The 25,519-nt window shown below is 42.0% G+C and overlaps 1 protein-coding gene across 1 annotated transcript in view; it reads left to right on the top strand.

The window, feature by feature from the left end:
* Positions 1-23,675, top strand: part of Pgant1 (Polypeptide N-Acetylgalactosaminyltransferase 1) — a 69,581-nt gene extending 45,906 nt beyond the window's left edge. Inside the window, exons 4-8 of the mRNA XM_084593175.1 lie at positions 3,212-3,539; positions 7,565-7,750; positions 10,024-10,158; positions 11,499-11,612; positions 17,170-23,675. Of these exons, the coding sequence (XP_084449301.1) occupies positions 3,212-3,539; positions 7,565-7,750; positions 10,024-10,158; positions 11,499-11,612; positions 17,170-17,493 (1,087 nt within the window). The 3' untranslated portion in view covers positions 17,494-23,675. The remainder of the gene's footprint in view (positions 1-3,211; positions 3,540-7,564; positions 7,751-10,023; positions 10,159-11,498; positions 11,613-17,169) is intronic.
* Positions 23,676-25,519: the final 1,844 nt, after the last annotated feature.

Genomic DNA, 25,519 nt, shown 5'->3' with positions numbered 1-25,519 from the left:
CTGCTGCCTAGTTTTCGTCCCAGAGGGTCGGTTATTGGCCCATCCTCGACTAGCTCTTCTAGGGTGTTATGTACTCCCAACTGAAGAAGTTTGGCGGTGGCAGTGGTTTTGAACAGAAGGGCCGTTTTGTAGGCCGTGGAGGGAATAGGTAATTCTGCTTTGGCAGAAGGCCTGAATGAGGCGGTGCGTGTCCGCCTCTCTCTCTTGCCACAATGGTGGTTGGAGATGCGTTTAATAAGTGTCTCAATGTTTTGCACCGATTTTCGAACAGCTTTTTTGGCATTGGTGTTAGTGCTATTGACTTTGATGTGTTCAACCGCTTGGATGGGGGTTCCATCCGGGATGATGGATGATGCGAATTGCAGGGGGTAATGTTTTTTAAGATGTGTTACTAAACATTCCGAATTGGATGCCGAGCAGGACAGTCCTATACTTTGGGCGTGTGCGGTTACGGCGTTGACCACTTGCTGCAGATTGCACACGATTTCACCGTGATGGCCCGTGTTAGTCCAGATTGGGGTGTCATATCGGCGTACTAAGAGTGCTGAATCGCCAGGATCTGCCAATTTGCATTTTAGTGGAATAAGGGTAATATTAAAATGAAAAGGGGGGGGGGGGGGGGGGGGGGGGGCAGGACTGCCCCCGGCGGGGTTCCTCTACTTTCCAGCCTGAAGGTTCGGTCTGAGCTGTTCTCAGTTGCAGGCAGGCCGTCCTTTCATGGAGGAACGCAACTGTGTACCTATAGGTGCGGCAGTACACATTCAATGTGCCCAGGGACTGAAGGGTGGTGTGATGGACAATGAAAGGCCTTGGTAAGATCCAGAGCCAGGACAGCTCTGGTAAGGTGAGGGAAATCAGGATTGAGTACTTTCTCCTTTAGCTGTATATGATGTCCCGAGTCGAGAGGCCTCTCGAAAACCGAACATGGCGGAAGGGATAGGGGGGAAGGGGGAGGGGGGATACGGGATTGTTTTACCATGTAACGATTTAGGCGACTCAGGAGTCAGGACTACAAACTCCGTGAGCTTCTCCACGCACGATGTCGAAGAAATGGGCCGCATGTTCTTCAGGGCAAGAGGCCTGTTACTTGGTTTAGGTATGAAGGTAACTTTTGCAGATTTCTATTCAGACGGTAGGGTGGCTGTCTCCCAATGCTGGTTTATAAATTCGGTGAAGGATGCTATTGATCCTGCATCCAAATTGCGGAGGGCCTTATTGATGATGCCGTCCAGGCCCGGGGCAGAGCTGGTGCGCAGCTTGTGTAGCACACCTCTGCCTCCGTTATGGGGGCATCCAAGACTAGATTTAAAGTTCCGGTACACGACGACGCGGTAGGCGTGCGCGCCGCCGGGAAGCATGAAACCCGCTCAATGCGGTCACCGCATCCTGCGCACTGGTGTCCCGCAGAAGCGGATCGTGCTAAGCTATAGCTTAACCACTATAGCCCTCCAGTTAGAATATCTCGGCCAATCATGCTTTCGTCATGTCCATGCTACTTCACGGCGTACTGTGACGCGCAGAGAAAAAAAAAAAAAAAGCGGAACAAGAGCTTTCTTGAATGCACTCTCCCCCACCCGCCCTTTCGCTTTTCCCCGCAGGCGGCGGCGTCGGAGCGCGCCGCGGCGGACGGCGCTCAAGCTCCATTTTTCCGTCCGATTGCGCGCTCTAGGCTAGCGCGATGACAAGGTTACAGGCCAATGCCTCCAAGTGGCAACTATGCACAGAGAGCCAAGCCAGTCCGTCCGAATGACTCGCTTCGCCTAAGCTTTCACGGCCGCCCAAAACCGGGTTGTTTGCGACAACGATGTCCGCTTGCGTCTATTTGACGCAAAAGAAAAAAAAAAAAAAAAAAAAAAAAAAAGAAGAAGAAGACGCCTTCGGCCAAAAAACTATCCAAATTTGGTCTGAAAAGTCGAACTTTTAGACACCATAGTGTCCGAAATATCGGTCGTGAAAATGTACACGTTCCTATGGGGAGCGTGAAGGTTTCTAAATAAGTCCGAAATATCCCGCAAGTCCGAATTATTGGAGTCTGAAAAATCGGTCGGATACTGGATTTTAGAAGTGAAAATGTTGTCGAAAGCGCTGAGCACTGAACAGCTTTCGCATATATCAGCTGGATGTGGGTAGTCCTTTTACATTTTCATTTCATTGTATATATTTTACTTTTTACTTTTGATTTACAAGAAAAGGTTAGTGCCTTTTTAGGCATTTATGGTTATTGGAGTTTGTGCAAAGCATTGGTTAGCATAAGCTAATTTTCATGCTTTTTTAGGTTGTGGATGGCTGCTGTGTACAAATATTGTGACGAATGAGTATTGGAAGCTGAATATGGGATGAAAAGAGTACTTTGGTGGTCGCTGGTCATCGAGTAGATGCTGCACTCTCCCTTGTGTACTGCTTTTTATTTGTATTTAGAGTGTACCAGTGATTTGATATTAAGTGGAGTGCCATTAAATTATTTAGCTACATAACTGCTCTTGCCCCTTCATCTCTCCATGTCCCCTTCGGGCTTTAGTGCTTTAGTAAGAAAGTTTTGTTGCATGTTGGATTCATGCCTCGTACTGAAAGTGAAATAGGATATATCTCATTCTTTGATGCATTGCATTTGCATATAAGGTAAAGGAGTAACTTATATACACCACAGAGTTGTGTAACTGCATGCTGTTGCTACTTGTGGACTGCAGTTACAACACAAGCAAAGGAAGTAGTACAAATGAAACAAGATAAGCATTAATTTAGGTAAGAAGGCATTTTCATTTTGTCTTTGATGTTGGGGGCATCAAGAATTTTGCAAAACATGGGCCAGAAAACGTACTCAATACATCCTATGAAATCTTATGAAATAAGTGGCACTTTTCCTGAGGAATGACATATTAAGAAACTTGCAGTGGAAACATACTTCTAGATTTAGCCTTCACAGTATATAGAAGTGGTCTCCACTGTTTGGTACTTAACATGTATGGCATATTTAATGCTAAAATGGTAAGGGGAAGAAATTTCAATGTGAGAGCATCCTTGTAACTGATATGAAGCCTTTATAGTATCTCACTGCATAACTCCTGCATTTTAAAAGGTGGCCGTGCATAATATATCAAGGAAAGTTTGAATGAGTTCATATTCTGCAGTGCATCATCAAGGAAATTGTATTGAAACGGAAAAAGACCGTTCATGCTGACTTTTTTTTTATTATTAATACATTTGTGCCCAGGCTGGAGCCCCTGGTAGACCTGATAAAGAAGGACCGCACAACAGTAGTGTGCCCAATCATCGATGTCATAGATGACAAGACACTCCAGTACATGGGCACCAGCTCGGACTTCTACCAGATAGGTGGCTTCAACTGGAAGGGAGAGTTCATCTGGATCAACCCTCCTGAGGACTGGAGGAAGGCACGCAAGAGCAAGGCAGACCCCATGCGTTCACCCACCATGGCGGGAGGTCTGTTTGCCATTGACCGAAAATACTTCTGGGAAAGTGGCTCTTATGACGGCGAGATGGAAGGCTGGGGTGGCGAGAACCTGGAGATGTCATTCAGGGTGAGTTGAGGTCGGTGTGAGTGAGCAGTGTTCAGGCACGCGACCACCTTTCACTTGAAAAGGCCGTACTGTCCTAAACCTCATTACTGCTTGTAGTATATCCTGAAGATACTACCTCTGTAAAGCCAACATTGCCACACCTTCAAATGGCTGTGAGACACATACTGTCTCGTTTGCCTTGTTACACATATCTTCCAAAGCCAAACCTGTACAGTGTGTCTCAAGGGTTTTGTTCTGTCAGCACGACATTTGTGTCTTTTCTGGTCGCAAAAATCTGTTACTATTTCTGCAGAGGAAAAAAAAAAAGGACAGTGCATTTATGTGCACGTTGTAAAAAGTGGAAAGAAGTGAGATGCGCTCACCACCACTGACCAAGAATCTTGTCCGACTGTTTTGTTTGTTTGTGCCGTCGCTTTGATTGGCTAAGCCTTTTCATTGGGTCACAACCACATGGCTTCACTCAGGCAACTCTAACTAAGTCCAGTAAAGTGGCTCTGATGTGTGACTCTTCTCGATGGGTTTTTCGCGTTCGCCAGCCAACAGAGAGTGGTGGAACCTTTGACTGATCAATGGCTGACCATGACCTCTTAGTAATTTTTCACTAAAGAAAAAAAAAAACCTCACCGGAGCGCCTTGACCACTGAGACACCGCAGTTTATGCTTTGGCTCATTATAACCAGGTTCAAATAGGATTAACTATCCTCCATTTGATGCAGCGAATACCAAATGGCTATGGAACGGCAAAATGGTAAGTGTAACATTAAGAGATAGGAAGCGTGCAGAGTCGATTAGAGAAAAAACTTGTGTTAATGACATTCTAGTTGAAATTTACAACAAATGTACACGGGCAGGGCATTTAGTGTGAAGAAAGGATAACCGTTAGTCGGTAAGGGTAACAAATTAGACTCCAGAGAAGGGAAGAATGGCAGGGAGCGGCAGAAAATTTGGTTAATAAATTTGGTTAATAAATGAGGTTAATAAATTTGCAGGGGTCAGGTGGATGAAGCTAGCACAAGACTGGGTTAATTGGAGGAATATGGCAGAGGCCTTTGGCCTGCAGTGGTATAGTCTGGCTGTTGATGATCTCAGATGGCACCACAAACCTGTGGCCTCCATGATCAAGAGCACCATTATATTGAAGCTGATTGCAGACGCCACAGTTAAACCTTCTTCATTTCATGTGGTGGCTCCCATATGGTGCCACATGTACAGGTGGAACTGTAGCTTCCCATGCTTCCACACTATTATCGGTTTAACAGACAACTCCTGCAATTTTTTATAGTACTAACAATATTATTGTAAGAGCATGGATTGATGGCAACCGCTTTATAGTGTAGTCGTATAGCGTTAATGATCTCTGTTATCTTGGGCACCAAACTACTTCATTAATTGCCCCAGAAATTTGTCGCGAAACAAGCTGTTGCTTTGAAGTCTAATTTATAAGCAGTCCTAGCGGCGCATTTGCAGAAGCTTCACATTTTCAACGTTTGCACATTTTTATGCACTACCTTATTCTTTGTCAATGATAGTTTTAGCAAAGGGCAGCAAATGCAGCGCATGAGAAGTATAATACAGTTTGGCGCCATCTAGTGTGGACTGTCAAACAGCTTCAACGTCTCCTGAAGCAAAAAAAACTTGCCCTCAATGGCAGCAGTATACTGCATTTATGGCATTTTGTTTTTATGGGAGTACAGCCACAGAAATAATGAAGTTGTAAAAGCTGAGACGATTTTGGAAAAACTGCTTCACGCAATGGTTTTTGCTATGACAACAGGATACATGTTGCCTGGTTGCACTTAACAGCTAGAAAAACTGCCAATTTATATGAAGAACAGTGACCACTTGTCACTTGAATCTTTACATTGGGCAACAATGCATAAACTGAAAGTGAATGTAGCCATTTAGGGCGAGGTATCACATCAAAGAATGCAATGGAGACAGTGTATTTGGCCTATAGGATGCAAGATTCATACTTTCAATTGGTGCAGATGCACTATGACCTCTTTAGGCTCCTTGTATGCACAAGGCTGTTGAGGACACACTGTAAAATTATCAGTTGTTCTTCGGTTATCTGGAGTGGACAGGGTTGCTACTCGCCCTTAAAAGCTGTATGCAGTCTTGGATTTATTGTCTATATGTTTGGCAGGTAGAGCTGGATATTTAATATGCATGTGCTTTAGCATTGAAGAATAACGAGTCTGTTGTGAAACCAATTGTGATCTCTGCTTACAAGATGCATTGCTAGGATAGCATTAGAAATTGCAGCATCATGAGTTGTAGAGCAACTTGCATTTTTAGATTTATGTAGCAACTTGTGCCTGTGCATGAATAATTCAAAATGACTTTTATCCTTTTCATATACCTCACCCTGCTTTGTTATATCATTTTGTTTGAGCGTTTAGTTTATTAATGGTACTGCTTCATAGTTAAAAGCTTTACCAAAAGTAGTACATTCTGTTGTTGTTCTAAACATGGTGTTGTTTCTTTTCAATCAAAAAACGGCATCACAATAAGCATATATTAGGCTTCAGGTATCATAGAGAATGACAGAGAGCTAGCTGTAGCAGTAAAATCTCGTTACAAGAGACGCTGTTACAAGAGACACTCGGTTATAAGAGACATTTGAAAATGGTTTGGTTGGTTTTTCTATGTCTGCCATGTTAACAACATTGCATACAAGAGGCATGGTTAAAAGAGACACTCTGTTACTAAGGACAACTTTTCCAGGTCCCTAGAGTAAATTCTTCACTACTTAGAAGGGACACAACCCATGTAGGCTCATACAATGCAGCTGAAACATACCAACTCGTACATGCTGCACTTCAGATTCCATTAGCTAAATTCTGCTCCATATCAGCATCCTTTTTGTTGCAAAATGTGAGGAACTGAAAATGCTTCTTCATGAAAGGAAAATCAAAACGACCCCGTTGTTTCAGCCACTGTCATCTCATTACTGTCACCTACGAAGCAAAGCAAAATGCATGAATGACATCCAGCAATCCGCCTTTTTCACAAAATGTGGCGCCCTCTGGAAGGGGTTGAAAGTTCATCTGCTACTGGTTGAAAATGTCCTTGGCAGATGCAGCCACCAGCGAAATGGCAGTGTGTTCTTGACAGCTACCGCCATCTATCGTATACGCCTGTCACGAATAATGGCCTCCGAAATCAGCTATGGCTGCGCCGATCGGGGAGGCCAAGAACTGTGCATGCGCTGCTGAGGTCGGTGGTTTGTTTTCAACCCGGGGGGAGGCGCGCATGCGCAGAGCGGCCTTGTGAAAAAGGCACATTTTAACTCCACACTGATAAAATTTGGTCACAAGATGAAAGCTCAGAATCCTGGTGTCTTTCTCTTTGTGGACAATGCTTCTTGCAGCATCAAAGTTCTCATGCTCAAAGCTACCAAAGATATCTTTTTCCTTCAAACTCCACACCCTACCTTCAACCAATAGACAAAGGGATTATGCACTCAGTGAAGTTGGTGTACAAAACAAGGTTGGTAGAATGCCTGTTGCTCGACAGGCAGCAAGACTGTACAATAGTAATTGATGCGAAGTTTGCTGTTCAGGTGATTTCAGGTGTCTGGAATGACCTGAGAAGTGAAGCTGTGAAAAACTGTTTCAGACAAGCAGACTTTAAATGTGGTGACATGATGTAAGAGGGCTCATATATAGATACTGTGGAAAGCTTCCTTGAAGATGAAGCTTGGGCGAGCATCCAAGAGATTGCTGAGGTACCAGAGTATGAAGGACTTCTTTAAGCTTTCCTGAGTAATTTCCTGCTAATGCATGAATGCTGACGTGCAATAAACTGATCAACACAGTGCTTTGAGAATTTTTGGTTACAAGAGACCTTGCTTACAAGAGAACTTTTTCAGCTCCCTTGAGTGTCTCTTGTAAAGATGTTTTACTGTAGCTTGCGATACAGATCAGCCAGCTCAGGCTGTGGCCAAGATGCTCTGAGTTTGAGAAGTTGGTCATTATCATGTGAGGATATATTTTTTTGTTGATGCAGCTTCTTTCTTTCAGATCTGGATGTGTGGTGGCTCCTTGGTGATTGCTCCATGCTCGCACGTGGGTCATATTTTCCGCGACTACCACCCGTACAAATTTCCGAGCAACAAGGATACGCATGGCATCAACACTGCCCGGCTTGCGGAAGTGTGGATGGACAACTACAAGTACTACTTCTACCAGAACCGCCCAGAGCTCAGGGTGGGTTGAGCAATTAGCAATCTTGCATTGCTTTCTAAAGAGCCGATATTCTTTGTCTAGGCAATGATATATTAGCACAGAAGTGTGGGATTGCAAGTGACTTGCAGCATTGAAGTACAGTTCAGTTTTTACTCAATCGCGGTCATGGTTGGTGGATCATTCCTTTGGAATGGGGATAATGACTCCATTAGATTGCTGCAACGTAAGCTTGATATTGTCTCGCATTTCTGAAAGTGCATATTGTGTGCCCTGTAGAAGTGACCCTATATTGTCATTAGACTCGCTTATTACTTAGCGCAAAGAAAAGGTATTTGTAACACAGTGCATTAAGGCCGCATTCCCCAGATGATTTTTCGTTAGCATTGCTGGCGTCAGAATTTGGAGCAAAATCATGGTTATGCTCTGGCACATGATATTTGACAGGTTGCATGTCTGAGCACGGGATGTTGGCAGGGTTGTGCGACATCGTGAGACCATACGACATGGCCAAGTTTGCAGCTCCTCTAAACACGAGTAGGTTTTTTGAGATGAGAATAGAACCCTCTGGGATCCTTGGACATCCGGGATTTTTGTACATCCGGAATCCTCGTACATCTGGGATCCTTGTACATCCGGGAGCCTTAGACATTCGAGATTCTTAGATCCCAAGTCAGACACCATACTAGGGGAGCACGCAGCCATATTCTTACAGCCTTTGTTAAGGTGGGGCATTATAATAATTAAAGAGAAAGCGCACAAGTTTTTCATGTCAGCATATTCACAAAGCCCTGTTCTGTGCAACAAAATGATCTTTTTTTTTTCTAGGTGCCTGGTACTCATGAAAGTCAAGTCTAAATTTAAAAATGTGCGTTTAAAGGAAGAAATTTCTTACTGAGTCTACAGTCTTCTTTGCATCATGATCTCTCTTTACCTTGCAACAATCTCTTGGTTAGGAGCACGCGAATATTCGAAAATTTGAATAGGTTACAAATAGTATTTGCTGTTCGATTCGATTGACACTGAAGTTTGACTATTTGAACCCTTGGCGAATGAATAGTGAAAGTGCAGTTTGCAAACCTCCTAAATGTTTCTGCGCAGATCACCACTACCTGAAGGCCATCACACAAATGAATGTCTGCCTCCTACGAGGCATTGAATATTTTTTATCTCTCAATTTACGGTTTTTACGGCAGAGGATGACAGGCCCAAGTTTCATTACTCCCGACGGTGTCCTAGTTCAAATTTGTGCCAGCCAACCTGTAGTATGTGTGATCCCGCTCCTGAACGCCGATAGGCACTATTAAATACTCCATGGTTTAAAATGGTACGCCTGTGTTTGCTGCTTGGATGACATTAGAGTGTTCTCCTCCTTCCTTCCATCTTAGCTTTCCTTATCAGCCGCCTTCTGATGCTTGTCTGCAACTCAGTCTAACGAGCATCTTTTCTCTGCCTGCGAAATCACCACTCTAGGGCATTCCATGTCGAATGACGGTATCTTTTTTAACTCACCCACACAATGTTGTTATTGCCATCCTCAAACATGCTCTTATAATACAACTATGCAGCATTCAAAAAATAACTTTGAAAAATTCTTTTATATTTACAAAGTAACATCGAAAGCCTGAAATCTCAAGATTGATGTGCAAAAATCATAACTGGTCTGCTGCCGTTCTTTGTGAAATGCCAAAGGGATAAGTGATAGCTTTTGCAAAAAAAAAAAAAAAAAAATTAAGGCATAGAAAATTAACTTTTAAGTTTGCTTATGTGTATGCCTCATTTATCACCTCTTTTGATTTGATTCTGAGATATCTGGCATTGTGACAAATAGAAATTAAGGCATGTTGGGGAGTCAGTTAATCAGACTTGATGCTTGAAAACTGAGCCTAGAGGCCGGGAAAGAACACGCAAGGAGTGTGCAGTATCACTCATTCTGTCCTCGCATTTTTTGCTCAGATTTATATTCTATATTGTTGTTTCCAAGACCAGCAGAAACCCTTATTCCTTCATGGTTTACATATTTTAAGTTTTTCTGCTTATTTGCTTTACTTTGAAGACCTGATAAGAAAATTAACAAATTTTTCATTTTATTTGCCCCAGGTGTCGTCTTTTTTTTTGTTTGTTTATCTAAATGAAAGCTTCTTGCTTGTCAATGGATTGGAACACATCCCTCTTATTATGATAGATTAAGCCAGGACTGTGATCGAGCTGCATGTATAGAACATTTAGCTCATTAGACCATTATCCTTGTGCACTCCGTGTTATGAACTCACAGTACATTGTCTTTTCAACTGCAGAAAATGGCATTTGGTGACATTTCTGAGCGGAAAGCCCTTCGCAACAAACTTCAATGCAAGTCTTTCAAGTGGTACCTGGACAATATATACCCGAAAAAGTTTGTGCCTAGTGAGAAAGTGTTTGCCTTTGGAAATGTAAGTTTGGGTTCAGCTGTACGCTTGCTTTTCATTTTCAGCAGTGGAAACGCAAGAGTGCCATTAGGTCAAAAACTTTGCCTTTTAATTATAAGTATTATGACAGTACTGCTGGGATCACAGCTCTATTGCTCTCATAGGGTTGGCTTTGTCAAGTTTGTGAAAGCGTGTTCATAAACTATTCTAATGGTGTAATGGTAAACAGGTGGTGGATAGCAGATTTTGCCTTTCAAAAGACCACTCTGGTCTTTGTGCCCTTTTACTCTCAAGGCTGCCTGTGTACCATCGGTACAAGGTAATTAAGGCCTGATAGAAGTAGTAGCTGTTCTAGTGCTTAATATAGATATAACTAAGAATATTCAGGGCCTTAGGTTTAGTTTTGATTAGGAGAAACGTGGATGAAACAGATGTTATGCAGAGTATATTTTTTTTTTTTAATTTTTGGATAATGAGGGATGATTAGGATCATTTGGCCTCTTTATCCTAGGTCGAATGATGAAAAATGCTTGATTGGGCGTGTCGAGGCATTAATGTTTTCAGAGCCGCAGATAAGGTGGACAACATTTAAACTTCATGTTGTGAGCTGTTGATTTTAGCATAATTGCAGTCAGCATCACTTACCAAGGTGACAACCCTGTTAGCCACAAGTATGACGAACTTCAGTAGCAAGCAGTGTGCACAAAGTACTAGGTTTTCTGCCTTTACATTTTATGTGATCATTGCTATGGGGTTGAAGTGAACTATTGGGTTGCGGAATGCCATTGGATCCTGTTTCCTTTTACCAAGTGTTGTTAGGCTTAATTCAAAGGTGCACTTCTTTTCATAAAAAGTTTTCACTTACCCTGAATAGCGAAAATCTTAATATATGGTCTTTGGTAATTCACTGACCTGAAGCAAAAAGTGATCTTTACTGCAAGGCAAAGCTACTGACCTTCACATCACCTTTTTTTAAAATAGCTTTTTAATGCTACTGTACAAAAAAGAATGCCTGCATCTAAAATATAGCAGCAACCATATAAGAGCACATTTCTGTAAAGGCACTAGCCTCTGCACGAGTAACAACACAAATGCTAATAGCAGTGCATTGGAGCCATGGATTATAACAAGAAGTCTACAAGAAGATTATCACAAGAAGAAGATTAGCCAAATGTGGGGCTGATTAGCAGGTCTAGACCCCAGTGTTTCTTATCGTTTTCTCCTTAAAGTTGGCGTACACAGAGAAGCCCCTGGTCTTAAACTTGCCCTTTTTAATCATTTGGGGTGCAGCATTTGACAGTTGCTGATGTAGCAGAGGACATGTGCTTGTGGGTGTGATGTACTCTCGTTGTATTTGCTGCCAGGCAAGGAATCCAAACACAGGCATGTGCCTCGACTCAATGAGCCACAACTATGACAACACTGAACCACTGGGCATCTATCCTTGCCACAAGGATAGCAACAGTGGGGGAAACCAGGTAACTGCAATGTTTCATTTCTCTATGTTCAAATCAGGGCTAACATTCGGAAACATCAACATTAAAAAGTATGCTAGATAGCAGTGAAATTTTTTTTTCCACCTGTTTAAGTTGGCAGGTAAGCATGAGGTTGTGTTAATTTTGGCTAACTGTAGTGTGGGCTTAAGTGGATACATAATAGCCATACACTTTCTCACATGGCTGTAACTTGAGCAATGTTTGTTGCTGGGTGAGTTTGTTGATCATCATTAAAAAAAACAGCGCTGGCAGGTGAAGGACGAGAAGAAGGATGACACACAATTGCGCTGACTAACAACTGTTATTCCGAAAACAGCCGCATTGCACTTTATATACAGGCAGAATTAATATGAGGGAATGATGCGCATGCGCCCATCTCGGAAACTAGCCTCGGCATCCGCCCAACAAACAAAACTAACTTATCAACACCCACGAAGAAAGGATGCTGCCAGAAGGCAAATAAATGGGCAACAGAAGCAGGAAAAAAAATGCCAAGAAACAAAAACTGCAGAGGGCATATACAAAACGTGTGTAAAAGATGTAGTTGAAAAGCCAACAACCACCCCGACTACAAGGATGACAAAGGAATAACAAAACGAGAAAACATTTAAACCTGCAGCAGCGAGATGGCAGAGCAAAAAAAATCAACAAGCACTGCAGCTAAAATACTGGCGGGGAAATAGGCGCTAAGGCCGGTCAAAGGAAAAAAAATGAAAAGCCAAACAATCAACGCAGCTAAAAGAATGACAAAAAGCTCGACACAATGAAAGCATTAAAACCATTAAAACCAAAAAATAGCGACAGCTGTGCAGCTAGTAACAGACTAACCACACAGCTGTCGCTACATTGTTGGTTTTAATGGTTTTGATGTTTTCATTGAGCCGAGCTTTTTGTCATTCTTTTAGCTGCGTTGGTTGTTTGGCTTTTCATTTTAGTATTACCTTTGACTGATCTTATCGCCTATTTCCTCGCCAGTATTTTAGCCGCGGTGCTTGTTGACTTTTTATTGCATTAGCAATACTGCGCCAGGTTTCAGCTCGCCGCGTAGTCCTGGGAAGGGCCACGTTTGACCTTGAGCTGCAGCCGAACCCAAGTTGGCAGCTCCTGCCAGTCCGCATATAAAGCCCCGCTTTAACCAAGCCGTATGAACGTGCCTTAGTGGCCTATAGGGATAACGTGATTACCAGGTTCCTGCCAGGCTGATTCTGACATAACCGTCCCATGTGAAACGAGACACCCAAGTTGGCAGCTCCTGCCAGGGGACCACGGACACGGCACACAGTGACGAGTGGTTAGATCTGGCTTAGTATTGTTTTTGCAATAATAGAGAGTGAGAAGGTACAGAGGGAATATATGCGTGCTTCGCCTCCATGTAAACAGTTGCTATGCAGTCTGTTAAAGAGGAGCATCGGCGTCGCGCTGAAGCCAGAAAACGACGTGCACAAGAGACTGCTGAGCAGCATGAAGAACGGCTTGAAAAGCGTTGTGCTCAAGATGCGGCCAGACAGTTGCGCTGTACTTCTCAAAGTGTCTTTGTGTCCACTACTAGTGATTCGTCTCAGCTGCAGCTTCTTGCCTCACAGAGTGACTCCTTGTCGACTGCTGGGTAATCTCAGAACAGCTGAGAACGCAAGAATGAAGCCAGGAGAAAACAGCGTACCGAGGAGACTGCTGAAGAGCGTGCGAAAAGACTAGAGAAGAAGTGGCTTCGCGATGCTGCTAGGAAGTCTGAAAGGAACGAAGCTCACAGGAGCTGAATCATAAGCGCAGTCATGGAGGTTTCAATGTTTTTCTTGTTTTGTTATTCCTCCGTCATCCTTTTAGCCGGGGTGATTGTTTTTCATCAATATCTTTTACACACGTTTTGTATACGCCCTCTGCTGTTTTTGTTTCTGCTTCTGTCGCCCATTTGTTCCCATTCTGTCAGCATCACTTCTTCATGGGCATTGATAAGTTAGTTTTGGCATTTGTTGGGCGGATGCCGTGGCCAGTTTCTTGAGATGGGTGCATGTGCATCATTCCCCGCATTCTACCACCTTTTACTGTATATGTATGTAAGGTGGAGTGTGGCTGTTTTCGGAATAAAAGTTGTTAGTCAGCAGAGTTGTGTGTCCTCCTTCTTCTCATCTTTCATCTGCCAGCGCTGTTTTTTTAAGGCTGTAACTTATATTTTGAGTCGCTTGTATGTTATGTGTGCACTATCTACGATATATTATACATGGAGACCAAACGTGGAGATGCTGCTGTTGAAGGGAATTCTTTTCTGGTGCAAAAGTAATAGCATTGTGCTTTGAGAACTGCTCCCTCTTTTTTTTTTTTATTGGAAAACAAGCATGCTTATAGAGGGAGGATTATTTCATCCTTTACACAGAGCAGCAATGTACAGGAAAGGAAATTCCCATTTTGGGTGAGCAGCACAAGTCACTGCATGACTGCACATGAAATAGAGATGTCGATGAAGACTCATGTACAAACTACTTCTCGAAGTGCAGCACCTAGAATTTCGTTGCTGCATTTTGTCCCAAGAATAAACCGAAACTTACCATCGAGCAACTCTATGTTCTTTAATATACAAGGCAAATGTTTGTGGCAGGAGAAACACATGAAGTCGCTATGTGAATGGTTGTGTTTGTGATCATAGCCTAAATGCTTTCCATTTGTCTGGTGTTATTTATTCTGCTACAGCTCCCATCGGGGTATTAGGTAAGGGCGTTACAGTGCAGGTCTATTATACAGATCTGTGACACCCTGTATATAGGAAAGGAAGAACACAAAACAAGGGAAATTAAAAGAAAATACAACACAGATGCATCCTAATCTATGAACAGATGGAGTACTAAGGAAGAGTGAGGACATAAGAAGGCATGGTAAAAATAAGATATAGTTATGCAGCCAGCATACTACTAAATCTTGAGCATGATACATTCTAACCCGAAAGCAGTTACACAAACAGGGACACAGAGTGTCGCTCATAAAATGCGAACTGTATAGGAATTTACAAATATTTTTGAACAAATGATGCGAAAAAAGTTGGGTCAAACAACCTCGTCCAGCAATTTATTCCAATCATGAAATGGTCTAAAAGAATCCTTTAGTGTTTGTACGGCACATGAATTTAATTATTTTTCTTAATGGGGAGATACCTAGCTGGGAACTTTTATGTACGCATCTTTTATCAAACCTGCGGCTCCTATAAAACTATTGTGGAACAGCTTCATCCACTGATACTTGCATCTGTCTTGTCAGAGAAGGTACCCCATATTTTTCTGCATAATGAAACAAGTTATAAATAAAATCATACTTTGTTGATGAAAATATTGCTGCACAATTCTGAATTCATTCAAGTTTGCTGACAAATGTTATTGTTTTTGGATCCCATGTCCCATAACTAAGAAATGCACATTTGCTAGGAAGAGGGTTTTCTTCAGTGGAGTGAGTGCCTGCCTGAAATTGTACATTAAAGAATTTAATGCATGATTAGCTTTAGCAGCAGTGTGGTTAACGTGGTCGTTTCAGAAAAAAAAGTGTAAGCGAAAATTACACCGAAGTACTTCTAATTTTTAACAAACTAAGGGTTTCTGTTACATTGAAAGTATTGATATAGCATAGGCTGCATTTTGCTTTTATATGGAACAATGTATCTTGAAAAGGTAGTGTCATGCCCAGGTATTGCATTATTGCGCCATGCTAAGAGAGAGTTGAGGTCACATTGCAATTGATAGGAGTAGTTTGCACAGCTGACTCACGATAGATGCAACAGTCGTCATTATACAACATTCACGCGATTAGAAACCTGGTCAGCTATATCTTTGACAAATAATGAAGAGCAAAGTTGAAAACTAATTCGAGGGGAATACCCAATGAGGCTGTAACGTGCTGTGATGAATTCACCCATTCGGTAATGATATTTTGCTTTCTCCCAACAAGATAAGCCATTTCAAAGCAGGAGACTTTGAGCGTCGACAACTCGACAATAAATTATGTGCAGCAGAGTCAAAGGCTTCTCTTTTTTTTTTTTTTAATCCAAAAAGCACAGTCATACTTTTTAAAACCATTAATAATTGTGACAGCAACTTCATGTGTAAATTCTGTCAGCTGCATATCGGAAAAAAAATGCCTTTCTTAAATTGAGCTACGTCAATGAAAAAAGGATTCTTAAGGGGGGGGGGGGGGGGGGGGACGTGTAAATAATGTGTCTTAATGACCTACGCGTTATGCTTGGGCGAGATATTGGTCTGTGGTTCATAGTTTGCTTTGTTGCCACTTCGACATACAGGGACTACGGTGGTGCATGTTCGATGATCAGGTAAGGTGTGAACTCCAGTTGAGTGCTGGAAGAGCGCTACTGAAGTAAGTGCGGCAGAGGCAGTGCATTCTTCAGGGTGTAATTGGGCAAATGATTTGGGCTAGGCGTCCAGTCCACCTTGAGTGTCTCCAGTAGCAACACTAATCCATGTTCTGAAAAATTTATCACCCATTTCTGTAATCATTTGCAGTTTGTAAGATGTTAGCAGTGCAAGCCAAGAGTGAGAAAATAAATTGAAAATAGTGATTAAATTATTCAATTTTGCCTTCTAAATATAATATTGGGGATGGTGTCTTTTTCCCACTGCTTACTTCTTACATACTTCTTTGATGTTTTTTATTGCGAAAGCAATACTACTCACATTTTCAAGCCTTCGCGTGACCCGGCCGCAAGACGTCTTACCCATGTGATGCTGTGACGTCGCACCCCACGTGACAAACGGGCAGGCAGGAGCTGCCAACTTGGATCTCTCGTTTCACATGGGACGGTTATGTCAGAATCAGCCTGCTAGGACCCTGGCATTCCCGTTACCCTAGGCCACTAAGGCATGCTCATATGGGTTGGTTAAAGCGGGACTTTATATGTGGGCCGAGGAAGAAGAATAAGAGAAGAACGCTCGGTTACCCGCAGCTAATGCTTTCGCTCAATATTTGGTTCAGCAGCGTGGAACCCTTGCAATTTTTTTTAATTGTTTCATCATGGATGTCCAGATACACACTTTATGCACTGCACGTTTCTCGCAATATAATTATATTCAGCTCTTTCAACTTCCATACAGAGAAGGCTTGAACGACTCAAATACCTGTGATATAAGTGATGCCCTTTGTTTATCACAGTTTGAACGGCTTTATTCATTCAAGGTGCATTCGTTTTATGCTTCAACAAATTGACAAGTAACGAATATCCCTCTATAGTAAAGACAGATTTATAGCAGATGCCATGCAAAATCGACGTCAAGATTGCAAATGAAGGATTGAGTATACTCATTATTCGGACATTGCGACACATATTCAAGATGCTGCGTCAAATTGTGCCGTTTGTGCTTTCAGTGTGTTCTTACTTTGCGGTCTTGTACATGATAGGGCCATATTTTTTTAACCTGCAGCAGTGTAGCAAAACACCATTGGAGGTATTGGAGCTTTGCTAAACTGGTGTAGCTGGTGTAAGTTAATAAAATGGCCCTAGTTTATGGCGGGAGTTGGCACGTTGAGCTCACAGTCATTTTGCTTGCAGTTGGTGTCATACACATGGCGACATGAAATCCGCAAGGAGGACAGCTGTGCAGAGCTGGGACGTCATCCGTCCGAAGGGGACAAGACTAGCCGCATAGTCATGATGGCCCCCTGTGGCGAAGGCGCAGAGTCCGAAGAGCGGCAGCGGTGGGACCACACTCGTGGCGGCCCACTCAAGCATCGGGAGACAGGTCTGTGCATCGAGGCGGCCACCACTGAGCTGGATGCCGTGCTGGCCAAGCCTTGCACGGGTGGCCACAACCAGGTCTGGTGGTTCCTCCACTACGCCCGGCCTCAGGTGGATGTGCTACACAATACGAACTAGGCCAAGTGCTGGTGTGGCCCATGCATTGTTTCAAATGCTGTGAGCATGGAGGCCAGAGACACTCGTGAATGACTCGCTCAGGACGTCTACTGTTTTTCAAGGAAGCTGAAAATCACATTGGCAGTGATACTACGCTTCGCAGAGTATTTGTGTATTTAACTTTCCGAGAATATTGTTATGAATTTATGCTTGTTGATCGGGGTGTTTTTATTTTTTTTATACTTGTTTTGCACGTTGTGTATATGATTCTTCGAAGAGCACTTCCCAAGACTTGTGACTGCGTTTATTTTTTGTTCTTGAAGTACTGAGAACATATGCTGTTGAATTTGAAACATTCTTCACTTGTGTAAGGGACACTGTTTTTCTGAGATAAGGGTAAGGCAGCATTAGAATGCATTTTCATCAAGCAGCAGTAACAGGAACTTTCCGAATGCATGTTTCTGAAGGAGGCATGCTTGACCTAATGGTGAAATTTAATGCTGCTGCAGCATATATAGAAACTCATATTGCTTGTTAATTTTCAGTCTATATTTTTTTTTCTTTCTGATTAGAACTATTTGCTGTAAACATTAAATTATATTTCTTACTAGTGAATGACAAACATTATTTTGTTTAGTCTCTATTCCTCTGAACATTTAATTCTCATTCTGCTGGGTGCGACAGTTATGGCTGCAATCATTGGTTCTCTGTTCTGTGTAATAAGGTGTTTCTTTATGTTGTTTGCATGGCTTTCTGTACTTTCTAAGCACCATTTGTAGATGCAAACAGTTGAACTCGGAACGGATGCTGCATAGACATCATTCTGAAACACTTCGCCTACCTGCCAGTATTTTCACCGATAGTTTGTTGACTGACATGGACTTCTTTCCAGTTGCTGCAGCTGGGAGTTGATGTTCTGGAGCGTGCACTGGGAGATGTGAATTGAGGCTTGTGGTAGATTCTCATTTCTGCACATGTGGTGCATTGACCTTTGCATTCTTTACATCACAAGTTTATGTGTATTTTCATGCTTGCTTAAAAGTTTGCTTATATTTTTTATCGCACATGTGCCTTGTTTGCATGTATTTCTTCTGTCAACTGTCTACTCTTTTTTGCCTGTGCTACTGCTGTTGTGTATGGAAGGCTTGTTCTTCGGGCTGCATAGCACGGTGACCTTGTTCAAAGTGCTGTTTGCATGGCCTTGCTGTAGTATATCTTGGACTACATCCGGGCACACTGCAGTCATTCACATTTTTTAGAACACATTCCAGTGGTGCGACGTAGTAGCATGCAGTTGAATGTATTTCACTTTGTGGCGTTGTATGAATGCTGCTGGTTCCAATAGGCTGAAACATGGTACTGTTTGCTGTAGCTTTAAAACCTGTTACATTTCCCTGTTTGAATATAAACAATTCAACATTGTTCTGAGAGGCTTCCTGGAACTTTAAAGGTTCATGAAGATTGCACATCCTTGGATGCGCAACAAAAGCACAAGAGAGTTGCAAAGGTTGGACAGGTTACAGTGTGACTAAAAAACATGATGTGTGTGTTTGTTTCTTAAATGATATGCATTGCAAAACAAAACTGAAACTCAAACCTATGGTTATTAGAGCAGGGGCAATTCGTTTTACTCTATTTAAATTTTGCTGCATTCATTGTTCTGGTAGACAGTGCCACATTAGTGTCCTAAAACTCTGTATGTGGACATATTTCATCAATTTTATCATAGCTACATGGTAAAAGGTTCATCAAGGTTTATCAAGCTTACATTAGGCTACTCAGGCCGGTCGAATCAATATTAGGTTTATTGTTGTGAAGGTGCTTAAGATACTAGCTTCTTAATTGCTTTCTGTATTTTCTTGTCTTTCCTTCACCAATGTGAAGTTAAAAGTAATGTTAAAATGTTGTTGAAGGTGATTAGGCTAAACAGAGTTAAAACAAAACAAAACAAGGGTAACAAGGGGCATTGTTTTGCTATGCAACAGTAAAACTTACTTTTGCTGCTGAAGAGATTTTCTTTTGAGAGCTGTTGCTGTTTCAAGCTTTCTATCTGCCTTACTATTCGTTATGATGAAGTTTTTGCAGCAAACAAGGAGTTTATCAATTTATTATTTACTACAGAAGTGTTCAACTGCTTCCTACCAACTTATTTATGTAATGCTGGTGTCAGTTATCCTGTGCTATATGCAGTTATACTCAGATTATCTTGAACACTTAGGGGTGGGAAAGGGGGAGGGGGGGGGTGAAGATGTATAGTTATATGCAAGAACAGGCCACTAGTGCTTTGTTTTCAAGCTTGGGCTGGCTTCGTTGTATGCACTTAGAATTCTACGTGGCATTTTTTATACAAACTAATACCTCTTCTATGTGTATGTGTGTTCATGTAAGAATAAGAGAAGCTCTGCTGCTTCTATTCAGCCTGTGGGCCCCTCGCAAGCTGCTACTATATTGCTGTAGAATTGTATTATAAAGACGGCGATGCACATTTTACCTTAAGGGGCTCAGCTCATGTACTGTGTGATGTCAACACTTGTTAAAGAACCCCTGGTGGTCGAAATTTCTGGAGCCCTGCATTAAGGTGACCCTCATAGCCTGAGTTGCTTTGGAACATTAAAACCTATAAACTAAACTGCACCTGCACATTATAGCGTTTTTCATGACTGGGCAAAAGTTCAGGGGAAATATCTGTCACTTTGAATTACAACTGTTAAAGCAGCACTATGAAAAGTGTAGTTCAGTGTTCAGGTGTCGTGCGCTAGCATATTAGCCTAGCCGGGTGCTTGTTTCCTTGGGGCATAATTCAATCACTATCACACAACACTTTTATGTGCAGAGAAGGTTCTAGCCTTTCTCTTGGCCTGTGGAGCTTTGTCGTTGAAGGGGAAAGCTGGGCTAACTTGTGGAAGTTCAGTTTCAACATTTTGTTTTGTGAACACAGTTGACATGCAAGAGACTAACACAGCTCTTTTTGTAATGTCCTACGGCTTATAGCACGTGAGCTGTACAAGGGTTGGAAAAGAGGGGAAGTACGGCTCAGTGCAGGTTGGATTGCAATTATGTGACAGTAACATTTAGGTTGCCAGATAATGGTTAAGATAATTAAACGATGCAGCATGATGCTCCAGGGTGCAAACGATAACAGGATCTTGTTGCTTCAAAGCAAGTAACTTACTAATGTTGTGCTGATGAAATGTAGCCATTTACCGAGACTCTAGTTCTTATCTGATTGTATCACTTTAATCAACGGTATGCAGGTAGCAGCAATAGCATCTTTTGCTGTGCACGCTGGAAGGCAATGCAAGTATCCTGTTGAAAGGTCTAGCACTTTTAATTTAGATATAAGTTAGCACCATTCCTAGATAATGTGCATGCGTGAGATCAGGTTGCCTGTCTGACCAATAGGTGCATTAATTTTACTAGCACAAACTGTTCACTGAAGCATGCCTTTATATTTGCTGTGTAGTGCTAGCCATGGTTCCTTGGATTTGGATAAATGTATTCAGAAAAGTTAGTTTTCGCTCACTTTTCAGAGGCTTCAGCAACATTTTACTATTGCACAGTTGATATGCAGTATGCTTTGTTTTAGCTGAATAGTTACCACTTTTTGGTTTTGGATAGTCTAAAGGCATACAAACTAAATTTGGTCACATTTATTGCAGTAATTACCGCGTAACATCCACTAAAGTGTGTCCACGTGGACTTAAAGAAAGGAAAGCTGTATACAGCTTTCACAGAAACCTTGCTTTTGAAGAAAAATTTATGCTCATGCAGAAAACATGGCACTTTGCTAAATAAGATCACAAATTTGGCAACTTAGTGCATGTTTAATTGGTTAGTTAGCAAAACATCAAAAAGCAAAACAGAGCTGCAGAGGAGCTCTAAATTCCTTTTTTTGGTGCTTGCTTGATAGGATATGCGTAATGTGCTTCCATTTCACTCATGAAATTGCACCCTTTACTGTGCTCTTCCACTTTTAATGCATGGTAATATGCGTCAGTGCAAAGAAGTTGACAAAGCTGCATACTGAGCTTTATTAGAAAGAAACCGATCTAACATTAGTCAGTAATTTAAAGTAATAGCTTCCGTTTATTTGCTTTCTAAAATTATGTTTGGACGTGTGATTTAATTCTGCATGTATTGCTAATGAATTTATTTTTTTATGAATTCTTGAGTAGCTTGTGTACTTCAAGTTGCTGTAGTGAAACATAAAATCTGTATTTGTGGCTTCTGAATGGAGACGTTAGTAGTGAGAAATCTATGTCATTAATGTCAGCAACTTCCGCTTCTATTTAGAAACTGTTACTAGACTATTTAGAAACTATTGGTACACCTTTTATTACTGCAACAGTTGTAGGCTGAAAAGAATGTTTATTCTGAACACAACACTTGTTTGACATTTGCAAGTATATTTAGCATTTAAAAAGTTCATTTTAACACAAATAAAGAAATTCATATTTTTTAACTGGAGAGAAGCAGAAGTATCCTGTCTGTGCATGCAGGTCTGTTGCTTGAAATGTGTTTTGAGAGCTTTCCATTTTGATGCCTTCAAGGGAGTTGTAAGAAGGGTCTTTTAAACTTTTTTTCCATGTGATAACCGTGCATTGATAGCCACCTATCGGTGTACACGGCCTCACTGTGGGTTGTGCAAGTGTAGAGCTGTGTCCAGGTATGCAGTGCAAGCTGTCTAGCTGGCTGCAACAGTTCTGCGAGCCAAGGAATACTCCATGGGAATTTTGAAGATTCATTGTTTGGGCTGGCTTATGCACTGTGAAGGGAGTATACTGTAGTGTACAGTGCTGGAGAAATGCTGTGTGAAACTAAGCAGTTGGAGAGTGTCTTATGGATGTAGTTCATACTGTGCGCAAGCCGTTATTGCCAAATTGCATTTTGTATAATGAATGGTGTTTCATTTTGGCATGCGAAGGGCTCATCACTAGAGGCACTTTTCATATGTATGCTTGCCTTGAAATGTCATGTTTGTTTGGACCTCGTACTACCATTTGCTCCTGAGCTGTGTTTGGCTGTTCTGTTTAACTTCTCAAACAAGTTATCATCCCTTGTGCAGTTATCAAGAAGGAATCACGCATTACAAGGGAACAAGCAGAAGTTGCATCTAACTGCTTTAATGTGTGGCTGCCAATACGACGTTTACTTGCAGTTGTATGTTGTGTTTGCCTTAAGCCTACGCCTCCCTTGTTCACTTTGCGCAGGTCTTTACAAATCTGTCTCTAAATTTTAAAATATGACTCATATATATTCCTGTGTATGTATGATGGCATCATATAATGTATGGATCCAGCCTCTTAATCAAGCAGCAACTGATCACTTTAGGCTTAGACCAAAAAGCAGAATCAGAAGAGTCATTCCTTATCTCGGGTGCCAAGGTTTCTCTTTTCATCAGTCTCTCACACTGTGTATCATTGTTGGCTGTATGTCTGTCCATGCAGCACTAGTTGCTGTTGAGCAGTGTGCTGTACTGACTCATTGCCTCAAGCTTTGGGATGTAGCAAAGCGTGTTTCATAAATCCTCTGTGTAGCTGCAGTCCAGATTACAGTCATGTAGTACAAGGCAATAGGAAATAGAGGGGAAAAAAAGAGAAGAAAGAGTTTTAACATTCGTTAGAGAGCCCTAATTTAATTAGAGCACTTAACTACAGGTTTGCTGATGACATATGAACTACTCTGGGACTTAGAACCGAGTTACTAATGCATGTATATATATATATATATATATATATATATATATATATATATATATATATATATATATATATATATATATATATATATATAATATATGACATATGTCTAACTGTTCGCTGCATCAGCATGTGCCAGCTGTTTGCAACTGATTGTGACGTAGATGGCCCTACCCCAGAACATACAGAAGCCACACATTAGTGATTAGTGGGCAGTACTAGCAGGCTCATGTGCCGTGGCATTCATTTGGGGGCAGTGAGTTGCCTGTTGCTGCGTTTGTTCCTGCCGCGAGGTTCCCATATGCGAAGTCGACGTCCCACTGCCTCATTGCTGCACATGCAACTTGTGTACAAAAGTCCCAAATCGTACGACTTGCCTCTTAGGGACACACATTGTTTTACTCAATTTATTGCTACCGCGCATATATACATGCAGAGACGTGTACATAGCAGTCTATTTTCGAGAGAGTTGAGAAAATAAAATTTCTTTTTCTTTTGTTGTTACTCTTGCCTGATATCCATTCTCTACTGCGATGCACAACATCCTTCCATTCCAACTGTGAATGGCCTGTTAATTCTTAGGTCTCTCTCATAACAACGCAAGAAAAGAAATTGCAGCCGATCTGCATACTTAATCAAAATGCAAAGTATGTGCGCAGCACTGCTTACCCTTTCTATGCTTTTCTATGCATTTTACAGTTTGTTGCTTTGATAAGAAATGCTCTTATGCATATGATTCAACTCTGTACATTGTTTATTTAAATTATATTACATTGTTTTACAGGAAACAATAGCCGCAATATCTGACCACTGCGCCACCGCAGCAGGGCCATTGTTTATTTTAATTTTTTACATTTTAGTGCAGATGACTAATAATTGGTTTACACGAAAGAAATGTGCTGTATTTGTCACAATTTTTCCGGGAACAACCGAACCTTGACGTATTGGAAGGATGGTGGGAATGAAAGAGGTGTCGTAGAGGAAAGCTTCGACGTAATTTAGACAACGTGGGATCTTTAAAGGGCAGATAAACGAACACTGTTATGTGATCTGGACCGCGACGTCCGCGACTTACGCCCGCGCACTCTCTCTAGGAGCATCTGTGGCCGCTTCGCCGCCTCAGCTGAAACGCTTGAAGCGCGCGTAAAATTGTAAATTGGTTTATAGGAAAGGAAGGGCGCTATACTCTATCGCACTATCGCACTTCTTAGGCACCCTAACCGCAGATGGGTGTGAAAGCGGAAAGAGAAAGAGCCTCCGCCGCAAGCGGCGTTGACCTACCAGTCCCAGCCCCGCAGGGCCAGGAACAGCCACCCTTCACCACCTCCCTGTCCTTCTCCTCCTTGTATTTCTACACTACAAGTTCACGTAGAGAGAGAGAGAGAGCGACTTCGGACAGACATCGGTGAAATCTGTGATTGCAGCTAGTAGTGCTATGCACTAAAAGACCGGACAAGCAAGGAGCAGCTGCGATTATTTAACGCGATTATTACGATTATTTAACACAAGATAAGCAAATACTCCAAGGTTAAATTTTATCAGCTCTGAAATGTCCCAGAAAAGCGCTGCATCACGGCACACGATAAAACAATGATCAATATGGCGTCTGGCTTATTACACAGGCGGCAATTCACTGGCCATGGCTCAAGCATCTCTTTATCACGAAGCCATGGTTTTACACGGAGCGTTGACGTGTGCACTTTCAATAATATTTCTGCAGCAAGTTGAATGCGTATGCGTTTATCGCGCTTCAAAACTCTAGTGTTTAAATACCTCAGATAAGGCTGCCGATACAACGGTATCAGGAACAGAGACTTGATAAGGACCTGGGTCATCTGCATTCTGTTGAGGCTGTACAGGTAATCTAAAGAAAAGCGAGCACTGAGGAAATTGAAGGTGTCCGCAGCTTCAGGAAGCCTCGTTTAGAGTACCTTCACGAGCCAGTAAAATCGGCGCAAATATGCAGGGTGTCCAAGCTAACTTTAGCCGAGGGTTAAAAACAAAACAGTTGAGGTAGGCCAGAGGAACCACTTGTGTACAGCTGCTAGCCACCTGGCGAACCACGGGCAATTTTTATCATTTTTCAGCTAACTATATCTGTAATTGAGATATTGTTTCGAATTTACTACCTACGACCTTTAGACAATAAATGTGATTAGAAAAGTTAAGTGGCATTTTCTGAAACCCCCATTCTATTTATTCTCGATAAAGAAAGCCTCACATGTACCTTTTTTCCAGGCTTTAATGAAAGCCCGCGAAGCACAAAAATATCACGTGACTGGCGCGTTGTTCTGCTCTCAAGCGGGGTTTCAGTGAACGCCACGGCCCCGTTGCAGCAGCAGGTCGTT

This window comes from Amblyomma maculatum, chromosome 2 (assembly GCF_055883805.1).
Source record: "Amblyomma maculatum isolate TAMU_Amacu chromosome 2, ASM5588380v1, whole genome shotgun sequence".
NCBI classification, from domain to species: domain Eukaryota; kingdom Metazoa; phylum Arthropoda; class Arachnida; order Ixodida; family Ixodidae; genus Amblyomma; species Amblyomma maculatum.
This window is presented reverse-complemented; position numbering and strand designations above follow the sequence as displayed.